Source organism: Vicia villosa, linkage group LG4 (assembly GCF_029867415.1).
Source record: "Vicia villosa cultivar HV-30 ecotype Madison, WI linkage group LG4, Vvil1.0, whole genome shotgun sequence".
Taxonomy (NCBI): domain Eukaryota; kingdom Viridiplantae; phylum Streptophyta; class Magnoliopsida; order Fabales; family Fabaceae; genus Vicia; species Vicia villosa.
In genome coordinates, this window is record NC_081183.1 from 146717145 (window position 1) to 146740979 (window position 23835).

The 23835-nt window shown below is 31.3% G+C and overlaps 2 protein-coding genes across 3 annotated transcripts; one reads left to right on the forward strand and one right to left on the reverse strand.

Annotated features, from left to right (window-relative positions):
• The first annotated feature begins 2354 nt into the window (after window positions 1–2354).
• On the forward strand, window positions 2355–7752 carry LOC131595417 (homeobox protein SBH1). 2 transcript variants are annotated; one of them, XM_058867762.1, is made up of 4 exons: window positions 2355–3470; window positions 3746–4001; window positions 5998–6233; window positions 7411–7752. In XM_058867762.1, the coding sequence occupies exons 1-4, from the start codon at window positions 3051–3053 to the stop codon at window positions 7612–7614; spliced, it is 1116 nt and encodes a 371-aa protein (XP_058723745.1). In that variant the 5' UTR covers window positions 2355–3050; the 3' UTR covers window positions 7615–7752. The 2 variants fall into 2 exon arrangements, with proteins under 2 accessions (XP_058723745.1, XP_058723744.1); XM_058867761.1 differs by having other exon boundaries at window positions 2361–3470; window positions 5986–6233.
• A 10903-nt stretch (window positions 7753–18655) lies between these two features.
• Window positions 18656–23303, reverse strand: LOC131595418 (protein STRUBBELIG-RECEPTOR FAMILY 8). The gene is made up of 16 exons (XM_058867763.1): window positions 22938–23303; window positions 22537–22669; window positions 22347–22418; window positions 22165–22230; window positions 21979–22050; window positions 21809–21880; window positions 21579–21650; window positions 21431–21496; window positions 21256–21321; window positions 20848–21170; window positions 20510–20769; window positions 20154–20425; window positions 19948–20083; window positions 19697–19839; window positions 19433–19589; window positions 18656–19051 (listed from the first exon to the last, which is right to left on the reverse strand). Exons 1-16 carry the CDS (start codon window positions 23026–23028, stop codon window positions 18899–18901), a joined length of 2154 nt encoding a protein of 717 aa, XP_058723746.1. The 5' UTR covers window positions 23029–23303; the 3' UTR covers window positions 18656–18898.
• Window positions 23304–23835: the final 532 nt, after the last annotated feature.

Below are 23835 nucleotides of genomic sequence, written 5' to 3' on the forward strand. Positions count from 1 at the left end.
ATTAACTAATATATGACAAAGTATTAGGATTAAGAATACTCCCGCACATGTAATTAGCAAATGAATAGCACAAAATAGCTAAAAAACGAAATAACCGAACAATCCTCCTTACTCCGTATCATCTTTAATATTCCATGATTTTATGGAAATAAAATATCTAAAGCAATAAAGCAATTGGATTGAAAATTTCTATATGTACATGTATATACCGGTATGAACTTTACCATGTAATGTAGAATTATAATTTTCGTGCGCAAATTGATTTTATTATTCCAATTTCAGACAGCGAAATCTAAGATGTTGTCATTTGTAACATATTTTAACATTCAAAACTGTAACATATTTCTATAAACTTTTCAACATTCAAAATGATAATAAATCTCTTTAATTGAATGAATAAAATTATAATTAATTTGATAAAAAAGTTCAAGCATATGGTAAGAGTTGGATATCACAGTAATATGTAATCCTATCAAATATTTCAATTCACTTGTTAAATTGGTTTTGAGTTTTCAACACAAGATACAGATTAATCATACATGTTGATTTGTCATTCTAAATGACAATAACATATAGTTTCAACAAGTGATTTGATTGAATCATATGAGTACAAATAGGAGTAGCCGAAACAATTCCATAATAATATTATATGATTCAGTCATTTAGCATTTAGCATGATAATATCAACAATTAGAACAATAATTAGCAATAGCTATTAGATGTATCGAATTAGGCTCTGATACCAATTGATAAATTTAATTGAATCCATAGATACAAATTATAGCATATTGTTATATTAAATAATAATCAACAATGATAAGAACGGTGTACCTTATCAGATTGAAGAAATTGTCGGTTGAGGAGAGGGAATATGAGAGGATTACTACCCTCATTGCCGTATGGAGTTTTCACTGTATGTTAATCGTTTAATGGGGCAACGCTTAAATAACTAAACGGCTGAGGGCAGGGACCTCTCATTGGGCTTAACTGATTGGTCCAACCCATCACGGTCCATTCAGAGACAATAGCTCAATTAGATTATTCATCAATAAATACTTAATAACAATAGACCATAGTTTATATTAATAATAATTTCTAATAATTGATTATTGTTAATCCATAATTGATTAATTAAATAATTAATCCAACATTATGCATGCTTGTTCTAATGAATAATTGGTTCAAAGCTTGTCTACCAATTTATTCGGGGATAAGTGAAAACTTAATTTACTAAGTAATGACTCAAATCTTGAGATACCTTCATCTGAAACCATGAAATTTAGTGAATAATGAATTTAGATATATTTTGAAAATGGCGGGGGATTGTTGGAGAATTTCCAAAATATATTTGGAAGGTTGCAATGGTTAAAAAAGACCTTTTAGAGAAAATGTGTAATGCTTTACTATTGAAGCAATGTAACAATTCATGAACAAACTATTTCAAAGGGTTGTTTTCCTTGACCAGGTAACATGATTTCTCTATAAATTAAGATATTGTACAAACTGAAAACTTAACTTACTAAGTAATGGTTCAAATAGTAAGATACCTTTATGTGAAACCATGAAATTTTCATAATAATGAATTTAGATATATTTTGAAAATGGTGGGGTTGTGAGAGAAATTTCCATAATATATTTGGAAAGTTACGATGGTTAATAAAGACCTTTTAGGGAAAATGTATACTAATACTTTACCATGGAAGCAATCTAACAATGAATAAAATATTTCAAAGGGTTGTTTCCCTTCACAAGTGACATGGATTTCTCTATAAATAAAAATAATTTGTAGACTTAAAAACATACGAAATTACTATATTTCAAGAGTAAAAAATCATATCTAAATCATTTATTTATTTTTCTAGTGCACGGGAATAAATGTGAAAATTTATTTGGTAAAATATCGTTGATTGATATGTTTAATATGAATATGCGATTCATGTTAAGGTTTCCAAAGTATTCTGAAGGGGATTCGCCGGTTAATCTATTTGCATCCAATTTATATAAATTGGTGGGGCGAATCGAACCTAAAACTTAATATAAACACACGCTTTGAAATTTATTTTGTACAATTTTCGTCGTACCGTTTTCATTTTTTCTTGTTCATATTTTGTAGCAAATCCCAACACAAAAATCATTAATATTAATAACATTTTTAAACAATATAAGAAAAAACCCGCATTTAAAAAAAATTAATTATTCGATATAGAAGTAGTACTAATTTAAAGAATATAATTAACATTGAATTGTTGGTGAGACTTTTGTTACTATAAGTTATAAATATGTTTTAGATTTAGACATATGGAATACAATAAATAAGAAAGGATACAAGAATATAAAGTGAGAGGGATTGATTCCGTGCCCTATGAGCCTATCTTCTCCAATATATTCATCATCATCAGTATACTATACTAGTAGTAGGTAACTTGTTTCCTCTTCCTCGATTTGATCGTTCCTAGCTCACTATTTCTCTCTCTCTCTCTCTATCTCTATCTCTCTCCTAAACAAAAGAAAAAAAAAAACCTTGCTTCTTCTCTCCTATCTCACTCTACTGCTTTTGTATGGCAGCAGGGTTTCAGTGGCAGTGCAGAAAAAGGGAAGGGAGAGTTTTCATTGGGAAGGTAAAACCTTTTTTTGGCACCAATGCCTTACACTAACCCTTCTTCCTGTAACTCATCCTTCATTCATCTCTCTCTACCCCGCGTGCACTCTTCTTCTTCCTCAGTTTAAATCATAAGTAACCTTTTATTATCCACTAGAGAGAGTGTGAGTTTCATTAAATGCTGAAAATGTGTGGAAAGAAAGATTAACACTCATTTTCCAAAGGAAATCTCTGCAGGCTTTTGCCAGTATATAGTAGAATCCAAATTTTAACCTCTTCTCTCTACTTCTTCATGTAACTGACTCTAACTATACCTAGCCACCACAATTAACACTTTCACTGTTTATTTCCTTTTCACCATAAAACCCGGGTGACCCTTGTAGTAAGTACTACTATTGAGAGAGAGAAAGAGAATGGTTTGTGTGTAGTGTAGAGTAGAGAGATTCATTCAATGGAGGGTAGTTCTAATGGAAGTTCTTCTTATGTGATGGGTGCTTTTGGAGAAAACAGTGGTGGGCTATGTCCTCCAATGATGATGATGCCTTTAGTCACTTCTTCTCATCATCATCCAATAAATTCCAACAATAATAATGCAAACAACACAAGCTGTCTCTTCCTTCCTATCCCTAATTCCACTACTAATAATAATAATAATAATCACTACACCAACAACAATAACAACAACTCTTCTATCATGCTTCAAAATAATCACCACACCACACAAACCACTCCTGGATTAGGCTACTATTTCATGGACAACAACAACAACAATGGAGGATCCTCTTCTTCTTCCTCTTCTGCTGTTAAAGCCAAGATCATGGCTCATCCTCACTATCACCGTCTCTTGGAAGCCTACATCAATTGTCAAAAGGTCTTTGAAAACGATGTGTAGTACTTTTTTTTTTATTTGTTTGACAAAGTTTGGATCTGATGAGTTTGTGTTGTATAATTGTACTTTGAACAACTGTGGTGTTTTGTTTCCATTTATTACTAATATTGACAAACTCTCATGTATATTTTAAGAATTTTTTCTTTCTTTCTTTCTTTCAAGTCAAAACCCTTTAAAAACATGGATGATAAAGACACTTCATCAAAATCACTAGTTTTTTTTTTTTTTTTGACTTGATGGTAGTTGTTTTATGTTAGGTTGGAGCACCAGGTGAAGTGGTGGCAAGGTTAGAAGAAGCATGTGCTTCTGCAGTGAGAATGGGTGATGATGCAGTTGGATCAGGTTGCATAGGTGAAGATCCAGCTCTGGATCAGTTCATGGAAGCTTACTGTGAGATGCTTATCAAATATGAACAAGAACTCTCCAAACCCTTGAAAGAAGCCATGCTTTTTCTTCAAAGGATTGAAGTCCAGTTCAAAAACCTCACTGTTTCTTCTTCTTCAGATAATATTGGTGATAATAATCTCCCTCTCTCTCTCTCTCTCTCTCTCTCTCTCTCTCTCTAATCTCTCTAACTTGACTATATATCCATATCCATGCATGTCTGTGTTTGAACTGTGGAGGAAGTTTGTTAGTAGGAAGTAATTAATGAAAGTGTTTGTTTAATAGTTAAGTGATTAAATAATTAATTGATTAAATTGAAGTTGATTGATGAGAAGATCTACTTTTTCTATCCAACTTTTGTGATAAAAAATTCTTAATTCTTAACTAGTTTTTCTAATGATATTTTATTCTTCTAACAACTAGCAGTACTCTTCTTAATATTCTTTGAAAGTATATATGAGTTTTATATACTACTACCAAACAAGCCCTTAACTTAAAAAAATACTAGTTTTTGTCTGAAAACAAAAGTAGATGTTGATGTGTAGTTTTCTTGGTGTTGGTGCATTGAAGGAACAAAACTATATTGGTATCTTGATAATTCGTCGTTTCTTGTGTGTGTTTGTGCCTTGTTTTTATGGGAAATATAAGAATTGCATCATCATATAGTTTATCTAAGTTTTTCCCCATTTGATCATGTTACAGAAACTCTCAGATTTCTCTGGCTTTTATTTTATCATAATTATTAAAGATTTTTCTTCAAATAAATCCAAAGATTTTTGAGGACTTTGAAAAACCTATAACAATTGTATTAGGGTTTCTACTGCAGAATGGATTTTAGATTTTGATACATGCAATGCAACCATGAACATGATAAGAACTTGATACATGTGCATTTCTATCATCAAAAGAAAAAAAGTAAACATGTGGCACTGTCTATGCATCAATCAAGCATATACCCTTTTGAAATTAGTTTGATTATGGACTTATGAAGAGATTAGGTTTTTTCTTTTTCACACCAAAAAAGAGATTATGCTAAGAAAAATAATGAGTTTATTTTCTCTATTTGCTTTTTCTCAATTGTCTCATCAAGGTTTCGTGTAAACACTTACACTACTCCCTATATATTTTATTAATTTGTATAGTTTCATATAACTTGTGTGAAGATAATGTGTTGTCACCAATCTACATTTATTTGTGTCTGCAGGTGAAGATGCATGTTATAATGTTTATTAGAATAATGTTCTGTGTGTTGTTTGTGTATTAGATTTTTTTTCTTTCTTTCTTGTCTTTTACTCAAAATGGATATACATTGTCTTATCTAGATTTATCTATGTTTCATTTCAACCACATGTTATAATGTTTGTGCTCCCTACATTATTATTATACATGTTGAATGAACTCTACACTTGAATTTGACAACCATGAACAATGAGTCAAACATTGCTGCTAAAGTTTTTATGACTATGAATGATGAAAATTGAAAACAAGTAGAAACTTGTGATTTATGCTGCATTGGATATATAAATGACTAAGCTTTTAGTGAATCTTTTTTTTCAAGCTTCAAACTATGTATGGGCCAAAAGAAGTATTTAGTAGAAATTTTTCTTATAGTTTAACTCAATCTTTTTGTTCATGTTCCCACCTATTTACACTCATTGAAGCTTCTTCAAAACATAATTTTAATTTTTTTATATAATTTCTCTTTTTCATACAAGAATGATAATTTTTTTATTAATATATGTGAAAATGTCGAAACGACTAATAATGAAAAAATGAAGTAGAATAGTGTACTTTTTATAACCCTATGATAATAGGGTTTCTCTCTTTCTGGCTTTCATTTCTGCATCTAGGCTTGACTAGGGTCTCTTTAAATGTATTATGTTACTCTTGATAAGTTAAGCATTTTGGAGAAATATATGCCTTCATGTGGAATAAACTTTTCATCTTTAGCTTTGTCTTGTTTGAAGGAAAAGGAGTGTCCATTATCTCAAGGCTTAGATGCATGAAGCTCTAGCCTTGGGAATGAATAATGTTTAGATTATGGTGCAAAATATCGTTTTAGCGGTTAATTATTTGTGATAATGATGATTGAATGGATTGATATGGTGATCAGCTTGTAATGAAGGTGGAGATAGGAACGGATCATCGGAAGAAGACCAGGTTGATCTATACAACAACATGATAGATCCTCAGGCAGAAGACAGGGAATTAAAGGGTCAGCTTTTGAGAAAGTACAGTGGATATTTGGGGAGTCTGAAGCAGGAATTCATGAAGAAAAGGAAAAAAGGAAAACTTCCAAAAGAAGCAAGGCAGCAATTACTTGAATGGTGGAGCAGACATTACAAATGGCCTTATCCATCTGTAAGCACTATCTATATGAAGATAATTTTCAATTTTTTATCCTTATCTCTTGCCGTAATATTGATGATTAAATTTTGATTTCTTTCATTCATGTACAATCATGCATTTTAGATGTTGATAAACTTATTGAAGATGATGCATGTTTAGACTTGGTACATTTTAAGTGTAGCTTTTATTAAACATCAAAATTATTGCGAGTCCAAATATGCATTTAGTAATTTAGGATCGTTTTATAAAGTTAAAATATTAGCGGTTTGATCCTGATCTCACAGCATCGATTGTGTTTACATCTATCATATTATATATGGATTTGAGTAGGGCCGACAAATGGGCATGTTTGCTCCATTTAGGTCCTTTCCGTCAAAACTCGCTAAAGAAAAATGAGGGTGGGCGGAGTGGACGTAGTAGAGTGTGCATGTCAAAAACCTTGACTTTCTTGTCAAAAAATTGGGCAGAACAAGACAGACCTTGTAGAGGTGCGAACCTAAAACTTTGACTTGGCCAATCAAATGTTGCGGTAAAAACATGCAAGTCCAATGGATTGTGAATTTTGCCTATTTTGCCACCCCTAGATTTGAGTTGTGTGCACCCAAAATCTCGAGTAACCCGGTTTGAATCTCATCTCAGAAATTAGAAGAAATTAGAAGGTGAGTAACCCGGTTTGAATCTCATCTCAGAAATTAGAAGAAATTAGAAGGTGAGTAACCCGGTTTGAATCTCATCTCAGAAATTAGAAGAAATTAGAAGGTGAGGGTGTCCAACACCCTAAAGCCTAATGTGGGACTCTAATACATTTATTCCATATCATGTTAAATATGTTTGAATCTCGTGTCACAAAGTTAGCTTGAAAGATGAGAGTGTCCAACCATATTTATGCCTCAAGAGTAATGTGGGATTTTCATATGCAATTTAAATAAGCATTTAACCAAATTCGTGACCATTTATTTAAGATCCGACGTTCATATTACAAGTTTAATATTTTAAATTCTAAACCTATTTTAAATATATAAAGAAATTAGAATTGTCCTATCTTAACCAATTGCTAATGAGGTGGTTGAATGTGCAACTACAACATATAAATATTTAAAAAATTTATTTTTACAATAACTAGTATGAAGACAAATGATAATATAACCTGTCTCACAGTTCATATGTACCCATTATTTATGAATAACAGGAATCACAGAAGCTGGCATTAGCAGAGTCAACAGGTCTTGATCAGAAGCAAATAAACAACTGGTTTATTAATCAAAGAAAACGCCACTGGAAGCCTTCAGAGGATATGCAGTTTGTGGTCATGGATCCAACCCATCCTCATTATTATATGGATAATGTTCTCTCCAATTCATTTCCCATGGATCTATCTAACACAATGCTCTAAAACAATTACCTTGGTGCTTGTGATCTGAAAATTCCCTTGTGTTATTAATTAACTTTATGTAAGGCATTGATAGGTCACTTTCAAGTGAAAACCTTATACTATATATTATTATATATTAATGTGTGTAGAAATTAATTATGCATTTTGAATCATTACATTTATAATATTATCGTGTAATCCTGTTTTTGAGATAGGGTTTTATTTTCTTCTCCAATGAAGCCGGAGACAAAGCAGGTTTGAGAGATACAACATGTTCCAAGTCCGAAGACAACAAAATTAATTAAAAATACTTACAAAAATATTTCTTAATTTTTCGATATGAAAACTTATCACTTAGGCAACACATTGTCATCCCAAAAATCACACATTTTTCCATCATTTCAACCATATAATAATTTAATTATATACAACCACACGAATAAGGTTTATAAAATGAAACTTTCTGGAAACTTTCTCACATTGTCATCCCAAAAATCACACACTAATAAGGTTTATTAAAATGAAACTTTCTCAGTTAAATCATTCAGGAAAATATTGAACTTTTTGAGTTAGTGATTTATTTTTAAAAATTAAATATTTTATCATTATTTCATAACACAAACCCTAATATAATATGTATAGGAAAAAAAAGCTCTTACCTGACCGTTTTACTTCCTAACAAAATCTTTAAAATCCATGAGATATTGATAAAAGAGGAACAAAAGCTTCAAGGAAAATATGTATAGGCTTAAAAATTGAAATATGAGGATAAAAATCAGGAAATCATTTTGGCTGAGCATAGATGGAAGTAGAGGCGGGTGAGTTGAAGGATAAACTATGCTAGAAGTATTCTATGTTTTTTACAATATGGATGTACTGCTTCTTTTAGGTTTGGAATAGGCAATAGAAAGATAACGAGATAGACATAAAAACATGCAATAAGTAAGAAAGATGGAGTGAAGGTTTGTGGGTTAAATGAGAGATGTTTGTAAAGTTAAAAAGGTAGTGGCTGGGGTGAAGGATCTTAGATTGATAAATCTTTCCTAAGTGGATGTGGAAGATTCTTTTGAATATGCATCATATTAGAGAGACATTAGCGTTGTAAGGTATGACTCTCAGAGTTTCGGCTCCCTTATAAGGGGAAAAGAATGAGGTCTTATGAGAGTGTCTCATTGGTGGGAAAGAGATAGTGTTTGGAAACCTAGTCTGGTTATGGGTTCTCAGTTAGATCAGCTTATAAGAAATTGCTGGATATGGTTGGGATACTGAAGATAGGTCAAAAAGGGTGTTGTGGGGGCTTTCTAGGGTCTGGAAGAGTAGGGCGCTAAATCGTGTATGGTTATGGTAGTATGGATATGGAGTGTGGTGTGTTTGGGGAGAGGTGGAGTCGGCCGATCATCTTTTTGTTTTATGTGACGTGGTTTCTGTTATCTGGTATATAGTGTTTAGGTTGATGGGTGGTCGAGGCTTCTTTCATGTTCGAGTCTAGGGGTGGTTGTGTTTTTCTTGAATATAGGTCATGGGAAACCCGTGTCTATAGGCCTAGCTTTGGTCTAACATCCAGGTTTGACTAGACATGGAAATAAAATCCAGACCCACGGTTACCCACCCGAACCCGCCCAGAAGTTGACGGGGAAACCCGCTTTGACTGAGTTTGGGTTCGGGTTTGAGTTTTCCCCGATTAGAAAACATGGGGATGGGTCGGGTAATAGGGACACTAGTACCCACCCCGAACCCGTCCCCGAACCCGCCCCGTCTATTTCAATATGTACATTATTATTTATATTTCATAATTTATATTATTAAATATGTGGCTAATATTTTAATAATTTGATTTGTATTTATTATTTTAAATATTTGAATATATGTATGAAATTTTTTGAGATTGTTTTATTTTGTTATTTATAATGTAATTTGATTTTTGAAAAAGTAAATGTTTTTATTAAAAAAATTGATTTTACGAAATACATGGTTGCGAGGCGGAGATACTCGAACCCAACCCGAACCCATTAAGGACGGGTTTGAGTTTTAATTTCCCATCCCCGTTTGGGTTTGGGGCGGGTAACGGAGATTGATTGGGGATTCGGGTTTGGGTTTGGGGAAGGTAAAAATCGTCCCCAACCCGCCCCGTTGCCATGCCTAGGTTTGACTGATTTGAAAAATGCGAAAAAAATGATATAAATAATCTTTAAAAAGTTATAAATATTACTAAAAATTACTGCGAAAAAAATTCGAACTTTTTTATAAAATATTGATATGTTATGCATATAAAATAGAATTTTTTTTTGAATAACAAGTTTTTTTTTAAAAAATTCAAAAATAACAAACTTTTCAAAAAAATTACAAAAATGGCAATTTTTTGCTATTTACACCACGTTGTCGCCAGGGGGGTAGCGACAACAATCAGCCCAAAGAGTAGTCGCCAGTGGGCCTGGCGAATTCCTTCTAAAATCAGGTGCTGTCGCCACCCCCCCTGGCGACAACACCCCCCTTTATTTATTTTTTTCAATTATTTTTTTTATTAACTATCTTTTCTCATTTATTTTTTTTAACTACAATTTTTCTATTATTTTTTTATATTGTTTTTAATTATTTTTTAAATTTGTTATTTTTGAAAAAATAACTGAACATCAAAATATTGTTATTCTAAAAATAACTGAAAAGACATATATATACTATTTTTTTATTAAATTTATACACTATAAATATAAAATAATTTTATTATAATAGTTTAATTTTGTATAATTTGCTTTCAAAAAATAGTTTATATAATTCACTATCATTTATATATATCATAATGTATTATTTTTAAAATACATGAATATAAATTATGAGATGTGATTAAAAATATGTGTACAATTATTTTATATTAGTAAGCTATACATTTTTTGTGTGGCTATATGTATGATTCAGTTTTGAATCTTGACTAATATTTTTTTATATTAAGAGTAAAATTCTTAACACATGTTAGTTTTAAAGATGTCACCAATAGTCACATTAACACATTCTTGAGATTAGTTTTAATATAAAGAAAGCTATATTCTTGAATCTTGACTAATATTTTTTTTTGCTGTTTTTTTTTTCTTAATTTTTTTTTCCAATTTTTTTTATATTATTTTTTTAGCTGTTTTTTTATTTTTTTAAGTTGGAAAAATAATAGCAATAAATTAAAAATTACCAAATACATTAGCCATTAATCATAATTAAAAAGGTACAATAAAATGAAAAACAACACAAAATACATTAACGACACAAATAAAATTCCTATTGAGCGCCACGTGGTGTAAATAGCAAAAAATTGCCATTTTTGTAAGTTTTTTGAAAAGTTTGTTATTTTTGAATTTTTTTTAAAAAAACTTGTTATTCAAAAAAAAAATTCTATAAAATAATCTTATGGTTTATTAAATAGTTTATAACATATAAAATGATGGTAAAATATTCATTTTGGTCCCGTATGTTAACCTCGGGGTTCATTTTGGTCCCTTAACTTTAAAAAGTTTCATATTAATCCCTTAACTCTTCAAAATGTGTCATTTTAGTCCTTTTTGCCATATTAGCGACTGATTTAGCTACTGATTTTTGAGTTTTTTCGTCGCTAATATGACAAAAAGATTAAAATGATACCTTTTGAAGAATTAAGGGACCAATATGAAACTTTTTAAAGTTAAGGGACCAAAATGAACATCAGGGTTAACATACGGGACCAAAAAGGGTATTTTGTCAAAAATAATTTATTAAATAAATAATAAAAATTAAAAGTTACTGCGAAAAAATTAATTTTTTTTTATAAAATATTGATATGTTATGCATACCCTAATAAGTTTGTATTAGAGAGAATTTTATTGAATCAATCCATGAGAACTCAATGCCTTATTCCAACTTCATAGTTGTTTCTAGAAAATGAAATAGTGCTTTAATTTAGGGGTGGACAAAATATCTGGTTGTGATGTTCAAATCCATAACTAAATCTAAATCATTTTTAAATATCCAAATATAATTAAATGGTTATTAACCAGTTAAATTATTTTGTATTCGGTTATAATCCGGTTATTATCCAAATCCAAATATTTTAATTCTCAAAATAAATTTTTATTTTTTTGAAGAAAAAAATTTTCAAAAAAAAAATTTTTTAAAACTGGATTTTTTTTAAAAATCGGTTATATAATCATAACGAAATTTATAACCAGTTTTGATTAAAATGTGGTTATAGTTATAAATCCAAACCATTTAAATAGTTTTAAAATAGTTATGGTTTGGTTTTTGAAAATAACCAACCATGTACACCCCTACTTTAATCAGATTGTAAAATGAACACGTGGAATTTTTGGAGTCCTATTTTAAAATGAATGTAAAATGCATATTTTTAAGGCATAAATATAATAAACATAAGATAATTATATTAGTTTTTCTCATCAATGATAGCAAGCCCATACGCATTAGATCCAAGATGGATGCAAGATTTTGTTACAATTTAAATGTTCATTTATATTTATAGAAAAAATTTCTATACACTCATATATTCCCTTCGTCTCAAAATGTAAGAGAAAAAACAAAAAACACATTTATTAAAAAAAATGTAAACATAATTTAATTTGTGGATTTATTAAAATAAAGTATTTAGAAAAATATAAAAATAAAGTTGATTGGTTGTTGGTTATAAAAAAGATGAAAGAGAATGTAAACGAAATGCAATTTGCATTTAATTTTATCTATAAAATATGAAAGATAATTTTTTTCTCTTATATTTTGAAACAATAAAAATGTATTTTTTTTTCTTATATTTTGAGACGGAGGGAGGACCTTCTTAAAAACCTCCGGTAAAATTCTTTTTAGAATTTGGAGATACATCTTTGAACGCATCAAATTCATAATTTTTAGTGTTTTGGGAGATGCATATTTGAAATAACTAAATTTTAGATGTTGAAATTTTTCAGATATGCATATCCGAAGTAATCCTATATCTATTAAAAAATTAAAATCAAGGTGAATCAATATAATTAATTATATTAATCAAAATATATAATTAAATATATATCATTATAATCAAGATATAATAATAATAATAATAATAATAATAATAATAATAATATCAACCTATTAAATATTTAAATCAACATATTATTTTCATATAAAATTAATTAAAAAAAAAACTAATATAAATTAAAAATTATAATGTTAATAGGAGGATATATTTTTAACATGATAATTTTATTAATTATAATGCATAATGTTGTAGTCATTTAAAAAATAATGATTTTTATAATTTAAGAAAATTTGTGACAAATAAATTATTACAAAATTAAAATTTTATTTAATCTATTTACTCCTCATTTATAACAATTTATATTTAAGTTATTCTTTATTAATATTAACTCATTTTAATTATATTATAACTATATTATAAATAAATATCTTTTTAAAATAAAATCAAAAGAAATTTGGAATATTGGTTAATTCGGATATGCATATTCGAATTATCCAATATCTCAAATTTCTCAATTTCTTTTAGGGTTTTTTCGGATATGCATATCCGAAAAAACTTCTGACATTTTAAATCCAACCATATATGAACTCTTTAATTGGTTATTATTCCTACTATGCCCTCACTTATTCATACATTCCCCATATTACCCTTTACAACTCTAATTCTATTTATTTTATTATTTAATCTATTCTTTTTACCAAAATCTACCAACCTCTGTTATTTCTTATTTATTTATTCAAGCTATTATTGTCTCATTTTAATAATTCTACTCCATTTAAAATTCTAATTGTTTTTAACATTCTTCCTAACTCCCACAAAAACACATATATTCACCTAATACTTTAAATAAAATATATAAATCATCTTATAATTAAATAAAAATGTAACTAAATTAAATTAAATTAAATTAATTAATTGAAGTTGGAGTGTTACACCACCAGTCCTCAAACTCTTTTGTGCAAAGATAGGAGAGTGAGAATTGAAGAAAATTGAGGAAAACAACCTTTATCTTGGAGAAAACTTGGGAACTTTCAAGCCAAGGCTCACTTGCTTCATCGGCAGAAAGGAATACATTATCATAAGCAAAGATAAAATACTAGGGTAGTGGCTGACTCAGGCGAAATTGCCTAGCCACCATGTTGGGTTGGTAGGGAGCTCCCTTTAGCCCAGTCTGGACCATAATGCTGTAGGTTGGAAACATTCCATAAGAATTTCATGGATCTCCTTCTCTTCATTGGACGAAGGATGGAGAAATGGCTTCTTGAACCAAGCAAGTTCACACTTGCGGCTGGCAAAGGATGCTATGGTCGAGAAAAAAGTCTTGCAATTGTAAAACATGTAAAAGTAAGTATCAAAAACCTCATTGGAGGCATCTTTACAATCGCCAGGAATGAGTTGGGCAACCCTTGAACCTTTTGCACAAACCTTTGAGTTAGGTGGAATGTTGGTTCTCAATGAAGGTTCGAAGGTGGCATTGAGCCACAGCTCCAAAAGCCAAAAAGTATCACCCACTTGAAGGCTTTTAGGATTTGTTATTTCTTTGAGGTCATGAAAGACTCATAAAGCCCACACAAGATATGGTTGCTAAGGTAAACATCCTCCCTCTCATGCAGCTTGGAGGCAAGAGGTACAATTTGTTTTTTGCCACCTGAACAAATCGAGAACAAAAAACATAACGAGATAACCAACCAATAAGGGAAGCTATGTATTCGTTAACACCTATTGGGTTTGTCGAACCACGATGACAATCTATAAATAGGCAGTAAGCATTTTTGTTAGAAACAAATTCATGTTTGGTCTTATTGATTTTCGATGGTTCAAAGGGTTTTCCAGTTGGTTTAAGGCCAACAATGGCAACAATGTCGAAGAGTGTTGGGGTTACCATTCCGCAGGGGAGGTGGAATGTGTTGGTGCTAGTTTCCTAGAAACACGTAGCAGCAAGAAGCATATAGGGATTGTATATGGCCCCACTCTTTGAGATACCTTGATCTTTCCATACATGCCTTTTCTTTTGTTGAACCCCATTCAACAATTGGATATATTTGAAGTTATCATCACTTGGAGGTGAGGACCTGAATATTATATTCTTCATGAACCTTAAATCAAAAGGTTGATCATGAAAAATAAAGGGTTCGTGTGTGGGGAAGAACTATTTAAGAACATAAGTTTTCTTAATACGTCGAGGAAGAGGACCCATGATGGCATAATTGGTACCTGCTACAGAATAAGGGATTAACGCTTCAGCGGACCAAACTTTCCTTTTCTCCTCCTCCATGGGAGGCTTTGGAGCATTGGTGCGATCACCTATGACAAAGGGTCCATCAAGTTGGAAGGAGTATTTAAGTGTCATTGTTGTTTTCTCAAAGGTTCTTGGTAGGAAAATGTGTGAGCAAGATGACAGAAATGGCTCAAGCTTTCTAGGGTTTTTCTTTCTTTTCTCGTAGAAGAAATTATGAAAGAGAGAAGGTTGATGAATAGGCCTTTAAATAGCCACAAAATGAAGGAAACTTCTTAGTTTTTCCCTCTAAAATTTGGGCAAGTGTCACGCCTAGATCGACAGTTGGCATTAAGGATTCTTGGGAAAGATGAAAAAAATGAAATTAAGTGATTTAAAATAAAATTGATTGATTCTTTTTAATTTCATTATTAAGTTAGTGGCTATTAATTTCCTAGAAAATCAGAGATCATGATGATCAGCCGTACCCACGTATGTGACGTGACGGTTTGGTAGCAAGTTGTCATGATGACACAAACGTCTACTTGATGTGAAGTGTGCAGGTTTTTGGAACAATGTCCAAGGATTACAAAAATGCCACACTACTTCCATCTGACACATATGATCGAAAGTGGTATTTTGGGGGGGGGGGGGGGGGGCATCTGTTAGCCTGAAAATTCTAGCTAAGAGAAATTCAAAAGCAAGTCACGTTGAGAAACTAATGAATGATGTAAAACATTTATGACAAACTTCGATAGGAGCAATCACGTCGACGAAAGGGTTTTGACTAGCATGTTGAGCAATGATTTGGAAGAATCTCAAGAATAGATTCACAAGATTAAGATCTATTTCCTTTAAACATGTCCAAAATCTTAAAAGGGGTTTCAACAGAATGATTGGTTTAGATAGAGTCACCAATCGTCTAAGACTTCAGATATTTTTGAAGTCTAAAAATCAGTTAGAAGAAGAGGTGCTTCGACGAGTATTGGATGAGATATTCTTGAGAAGCAGTTAGTGGCTTTGAGCAGTTATGAACATCTGATAATAGGCTTTTTAGTAATTATAAAATCGAGCGACGTGGAAGCATTTTACAAGGTTAAACTGCATATTTTCAATATGTGTCTTCCTTCTAGAAGTATAAATGTTGAAGACAATTATTTTTAAACTAGTATAAATAACAGATTCATATGTTGTAATCAGGGTCGCAAAATTTACATACTTCTCTATAGAACTAGAGTACCCGAGTCGAAGAGTGAAACAATTTGTGAGAAAATGTATGAGTCTGCATCCTTTCTTTTTATTGTCTTTATATTTTCTTAACCGAAATATCTTATTTAATGTCATTTATTGTATTGTTTATCTATTAGTTTCATCCAATCCAACCTTTTCATTATTAAACTTTATCTTTTCTTTGTCTTCATACGAGACTTTACGTTGAATTTACACACACTTTTTTGTTCACATGTTTTGCACAAATTATTTCTAAACCACAACTGATGCACCGCAAACCATTGCCGCCACCGTCGACACTAGCCCGCGGCTCCGGTGTCACTGGTGGACCACCTCTTTGCGGCTCCGTAGTCCACAATTCCACATTTCTTTTCTACAACTTTAATTTCTAAGAGTCTTAAAATATGATTTCTCTTTCTTATTTTAATATATACTTCTATATATTTACATATTCGGTTGTTATCATGAAAACTACTACAACAAAATAGTATCAATAATATTTGATACAAGTTTAACATAGTGAACAAAAATCACGGCAACGACTATGATAAAATGCCGTTAAAGCAGTTAGACTTTGCAAACTATAAACATTTTATTTAATTAAACTGTGTTCGTATTAATTTTTTGTTTTCAGATCAATTTCTATAAAATGAATAGTGCCAAAAGAAACTGTGTTCCATGTGCTTATGTCTTCCAAGTTGTAGGTTCATTCTGAGAAGCGGTTAATTGGTTCAGTTTAGTACATATTATTAAACTGAATTGGAGAAGCAGTTGCCAGTCAAGGTGTTGGAATAACAGAATTAGTTCAGTTCTTTTAGGTTCTATTTGGGTACAATATTTTTTTAACTATGAACATGTCTAGATTTGGGATAATCCATGTGAGTGTTAAAGATTTATGAGAATCCTCACAAAGCTTGCGACTTGCAAGATGAATCCATGGTAACATGTAATCACATACAGAAAAGAGTTTGTGGGAAGGCAGTTATGCACCTGCTATTCTCATAGTTTATCCAATAAAAAGTATTTAACTATCTTTAATCTTTATAAATGCATATTATTTTGTTTTTTATCCTTGCTTTTTTATTTTAGTATTTATATAAGAGTTAGATATGTTTTTGTTTCTTATAAATATTTTAATTTTTTATTTTTATCAAAAAATATTTATTTTGATCCTTACAAAATTATTGTGCATGTAATTTTAGTCTCAAGCTGTTAAAGCGATGTGTATTTTTGAATGATTATTTTACAGACATTTCAGAACGTTATAAAAAGTTTTTCGAAAAAAACAAACTTAAAATTTGATTTTTAAGTCGAGATTTTCATTACTTTTATCAATATTTTTTAAAATTAAAAAAACTCCTATTTAATTCTTCACAATTTAAAAGATTTTAAAATTTGGTAAAAGTATTCTAAACACGTATGAAAAAAATTATTTAAAAAATTAAAAGTTTAAGGATATTTAAACAATTTTGAAAATTTTAGTTAACAGCAGGAACTAAAATTACATGAATAATAATTTTAAAATTACATGAATAATGATTTTTTGTAAGGACTAAAATATATATATTTTTTAATAAGACTAAAAATAAAATAGTGTGAAATTACAATAACTGTTTTATAAATGTATTGTTTTATAAATGTATGTAATACTATAATTAATTTTATCAATATTTATATCAGATAGACTAAAATCAAATACTTTACCTATTACAAAATATAATTCTAATATAAATCAATTTTACAAACCTTAAAACAAAATAACAAAGAGGTTAAAGGTAGTGCACTTTGGTATAAATTAATGGTTTAAATATACAAAATTCTTCTGTAATATAGGCGAAATTCGTTTTTCCTTTCTGTAATTTTTTTTTCAAACACCTCCTTAAAAATATAAAAATATTATGTCTTTTGCTCCCTAAATGTAAAGTTTACCCTTGTAATATTTTTTTTGCTTGATTTCCCCCTTAGATTTGGTGTTTAAATTGTCCGCTTAGGGGTAATCCGAACAAAAAAATATTAGAGAAGAAACTAAAAAAAATAATTATCAGAGTAAAGCGAATTTCGCATATATTACAATATTACAGAGGTGAAAAATAGTATCAACTCTAAATTAATTTTACACCATCATCCATTATCCAATAAAATTATCCATTATCCAATAAAATTATAACATTCTGCGGTGTCATATTAGTACTTTAAAATTAAAATCGTGACTTGGCAGACACGTCCGTAAGTAATTGACAATACAAAAATACTTACACGGTCAGATACTTTTTTTCTCAATAACAAAATAAAATAAGAAAGTAACATACTCCTAAAATAGACAAAACAAACAAATTAAAATATTAAAATACATTTTTCAAATATATTTACAAGGATAAATTCTATATTTAAATCATAAGAATAGTACTAGCAAGTAAAAACAAATGGAAAACTCCAAATCTCAATCTCTGATTGGGGAGTGGGTTACAGGTATAATAGCAAAAGACAAAAGAAAAGTACACCTAACTAATAATTTACATGCAATACCATAATGATCCAACATATCATCACAAATCACAACCACTCCTCTTTATAATCCAACATTGCTAGTGCTTGCCAATAATAACCTCATAAAGTTTGCACATATAATAAAATGCATTAAAAATCACATTATATTAGAGCACGTCAAGTTAAATATACAGTTTATTTTCCAAAGTATTTTCATGGTGTGTGAAAAATTCCAACACACATAATTACAAATATCTTCAATTTTTTGTAGTACCTTTTTTTTTCACAAACTTCTACTCTTTCCTGTGTCCTATAAAAAAAATTAAGCTGAATAATAACTTCAAGACTTTACACAAAATTGCAAAAGAGAGTTGAAAAGACATAAGCTTTTAAAATGATATGTCTATGCCCTCATGATCTGGTGTCTTGTAACCGAAACCAGATTCTTCACTTGGTCTCCTTTTAACCACACTTGCTCTTTGCACTAACCGGACCAATGCTTGCACCACCTCAGACATTGGCGGTCGAAATTCCGGTTCCGGCTGTAGAATATGAAAGTGACACATTAATACAAGTTTATATCGAAGATAGTGTTTAAAACTGCAAATTATAAGTCTCGGTAAACCAGGTTGTTAAACCATGTCAGGTGATAGTTGTGCAGATACATTCGATTATTCATAATCTTTAAGGGGTGAAATTCTGTCATTAGGCTACTGGACCAAGAAAAAAACAGCAAATTATGATAATTTAAATTTGGATATTTAGAAATAATACTTTACTTTAGGGTAGGTGGGGTAGTTTTTGTAATATGATGACCATGTGCATAATGCATTAGAAATCAAAAAAGCCTAATTAGATGGTTAGGTGGGCCTGTTTGTAATAGTGATGTTTGTTATGATAATGTATCATTTGAAAAGTTTTACCTGAACACAGAGGGCGATGATATCGGCGAAGCGTGAAAGAGATTTTGCAGGATACATGCCATTCAAACAGGAATCAACCATTTTTGACAAGGCGTCGATATCATGGAGTTGCGGCGTAGCCCACCTCACGAGCGACTGTTCAGCTCTTGCTCTTGAACTAAAATCGACAAAATTTACAAAATGAATATAAGAATCCATACAGAAAAGAAAGATTATATAATCAAAGGAAAACTATAAAGTAATCGGCTTGAAGATTAATTTCACCTGTCAAGTGGCTTCCGACCAGTTAGAAGTTCAAGCATAACCACGCCAAAACTGTAAACATCGCTTTTTACAGTGTATACTCCTGATAATGCAAATTCAGGAGCGCTATAACCGAATGAACCAACCATTTGAGTTGATGATACCTGTTAAACTCAAAGTAAATTACTTTGTTTATGTAGTGCGTTAAGAAAAGATACTAATATTATCATGTACAGAAATGCATGAAAGAAAATGAAACATCTTTCACCAACCTGTCGCTCAGTGTTTGGTGTCAGAGCGGCTAAGCCACAGTCAGAAAGGTGAGGATTGAGCTCTTCATCGAGTAATATATTTGCTGATTTGAAATTTCTATGTACAACCGAGGGCAAGCAAACTTCGTGCAAATACCTGATAAACAAAGCACATAAGTATTTATCTTATAATTGCTTATGTATTTGCTATTGGGTATGACACGTACTCTAAGGCCCGGGCTGTGCCAAGAGCTATGCGCACGCGGGCATTCCAAGGTAAAGCTTTACTGCTATCTTCAGCAAAATGGAGCATGTCGTGCAGATTTCCATTTCCAATATGTTCATAAATTAGAAGCCGTTGGCCGTGTTCTGCACAGTATCCAGCCAGTGTAACAACATTTGGATGCCGCAAACGAGACATATTTGAAATAGCTTCAAGAAAATTATCTTCCTCTTGTAAGGACAGTGCCGCGTTGTCAATCTTCTTAACGGCCATTATCTAAACAAAAGGAAAACTCAGAACTATTAGAATATTTTTCCATACATAATGAAGGTGATAACAAATGCTAAGTTAAAAGGTTACCTTCCCATTTGGGAATTCAGCCCGGTATACTCGACCAAGAGAACCTTCACCAATAATGAATTCTTGACTGAAGCTATTTGTTGCACTCTGGAGGGAAGCAACTGTGTAAGAAGTGGAAGTTATCGGAGACCTCATCTGCCTTACAGATCCACTTTTTACAGGCATTCTATCCATCGTCACATTTTCTGACGGAGGACGAGGTTTGAGATCTGTAATCACAGAAGCACTTTTCACCCTCTGCTCCTGCATCTGAGGAGTTACTGTTCTTGGACAAAGAAACTAAATTACATAACCATGTAACGTATTTAGAATCAATAAGCTAAAGAGTGGGAATTTACCGTTAACGATTCCTCCAGGAGGAAGGCTTCCATTAGAAGTTCTTGGACCTTTTTCCTTCCCTTTTATTTTTCGAATACAGAAAACAAGAGCAACTAGCAGAATAGAACACGCCAACACTGAACCTAAAACAATTCCTACAATGGCCCCCACTGACGTTCCCTTATGGTCATCAGAATTAGAACCCTGTGTTTTAGTATGTGAACCAGACCTGGGGTGATGATTACTTTTATGAGGTTCACTAGGTGGGGGAGAAGTAGATTCTGGCGAAGTTGATTCTGGCGAAGGAGGTGCAGGGCCGTCATCAAAAGAGTTTCCATCATATCTAGTTTATAATCCGAAGAGTCACATTTAACAATACTATGCAATGTAAAAAAAGATCGACATTTCGAGAAAAAAATCATACTTACATGAAATTATTGATAGATTTAAGCTCGTGAGGTATCCATCCACTGAAATTATTGTTTGCAATATTTCTGAAAATTAAAGAGCAAGGTAGTAAGTGTCGGACATACAGAGAATTCAAGAACCAAAGTAGGTAGCTCGGTCAATGAGCTATACAATACCGAAGGATGAAGAACTTACAAAGTATCCAAAGGCAAACCAGCAAGAACAGTGAGAGAGCCGGTCAATCGGTTGTTCTGCAAGAAACTGCAAAAGTTTTGAAACGTATTAAATTGACATTTTCTGAAAAATTCTATAAATTCATCAAGTAAAATATCATTGGACTTACAGAGAAGAGAGATTTGTAAGTGACTCAAATGAAGGTGGAAGATCCCCGGAAAAGTTATTGAATGATAGATCCCTGCATCATTGCAAATGAATGAAAACAATCATCAAACAGAATACAGCTTTGGTTCAAAACACAAAACAGTATAATTTGAACTCTTTTCTTAGTCGGAATACTATGAAAAGGAAATAATCGAGGGGGAAATGAACTACGGAAACAGTAAGAAATCTTACACGGTATCAAGACGGGAATGATTAGCAAAAAAGTCACCAATTGACAGAGAGAGTGCGTTATTGCTCACATTCCTGAAAACAACATAGTATCGGTACCATAAGAGTGGCTCCATTGTATGACGAAACTTAACATTATAAAGTAAATTTGTTCGTATCAAACAGTAACTTACAGATAAGTGAGTGAAACCATGGCAGAAAAGGAATAAGGAAGATTTCCCGTTAAGTTATTTCCTGCTAGATTTCTGATTACCGCAATCGAATAGTAAATTAACATTTCAGTTAGCGCGATAAAATAAAATCAATCAAGAAATTAAAACAGCAAGAAATTGTAGGAAATTATTATTATTATCACATACAGGCTTGTAAGATTTGGTGGCAATTGATAGGGAATTGTATCATGGATCTTGTTACCACTCAAGTCACTGTAAAGTTAAAAAAAAACACAAATATAGAAATAAAAAACCAATCAGAAATATCATAAATGAATAAATAGTAAAATTTATGTATAATCCAAAATCAAGGTTTAGAATCATCTCACAGCTTTTTCAGTGACATAAGGTCTGAAAGCAAATATCCAAGAGTTCCATGGAGTCCTAAACCAGAGAGATCACTAACCAGTAACCACCAAAACAACATAGAAGTCAATTTCTTCAACCATAAAAACACTTCACAAAAAGTGATAAAAAGAACACATTCGTGCAACAATTTCATCATTAAGAATGGCATACATTGAATCAACAGCTGAACCGTCACAAGTAATCCCTTTCCATGAATCTCCACATGGATCGCCGCCGCCAATTTTCCAACCCGTTAATTCAGTTGGATTATTCAACGCATTGTACATAACCTCAAGAGCTTGAACTGTAACAGAAAAACAACAATACAAAATCAAACCCCTCAAAACTCAATACTTTTCCCACATCAATATTAACTTAAAAATCAGTTCTTTTTTCTTTTATTCAATACATTTCATCAGTAACCAGTAAAGGGTCATTGAAGAATGGATTTTAAGAACAACCCACAATGCAAAATCAAAACTTTTCCATCAAACACCAATCAAATCAATGAAACACAAAGAGTGATCACAACAAAAAATTATAAAAGTATAGAAATGAGGAAAAGTGAATACCATCAGTAGAGTCAGTATTGGCAAATGAAAGATGAAGAGAAGAGAGGATCAAAGAGAAGAAAGCTAGAATGAAAAAAGGGGTATAAGACATTGTAGTCAGTTGTTGGAGAAGTCAAAAGCGTGATTCAGGTGAGGAAGAAGAGAACATGCAAGAGAAACATGGAGGAATGGAAGAGGACAAAGATGAAGAGGAAGAAGAGGAGTAGTTGGGTTTGAGATGGTGACTGGTTGTAGAATGGAAAGCCATTAAAGAAAGAGACAGATAGAGATTCGAAGCTTGGAGTAATGAAGAGAGAGAATGAAATGAAAAAGGAGCAAAGCAAGCAGAATAGTGTATGTGTGTGTATTGTGTGTTGAGTGTGGTAGTGTGTCTGTGTCGGCGAAAATGTGTATAAAATATTTTTGTAGTAAAATGTAAATATACACATGAGTACTATAATCATGTATGTTCTTCTACGTTGTTTGTTGTTCTAACCGACCATAACATTAAATCGGATCAATTAGTTACTAAGGTTTGACCTTGAATATGGAAGATAGATTACCAAGATCTGATTAGTTCCGAGAAAAATTACCTTAATTAAAGTTATGTTACTTCATTTCATGTTGACTAGGAACATAAATTATGTGTGATATATGAAATGAAGATTTGTGTAGAGGATTGTTCATAGGTACTGTAACATTGTTCTTGCAGTGTTAGTATATAGTTGTTGGTTTAGTTTGTTAATTGAATTAGAAGAAAAAAAAAATAGAGTAGGGTTAGGTGGTAACTTAGTTTGTTAATGATTTAATGATTAGTGTAGTGAAAAATAATAATAGATAAAAATAATTAGGGGTGTGCATGGATCAATAACCAAACCAAATTAAACCATATATGTGGTTTGGTTTGGATCTTAAAACC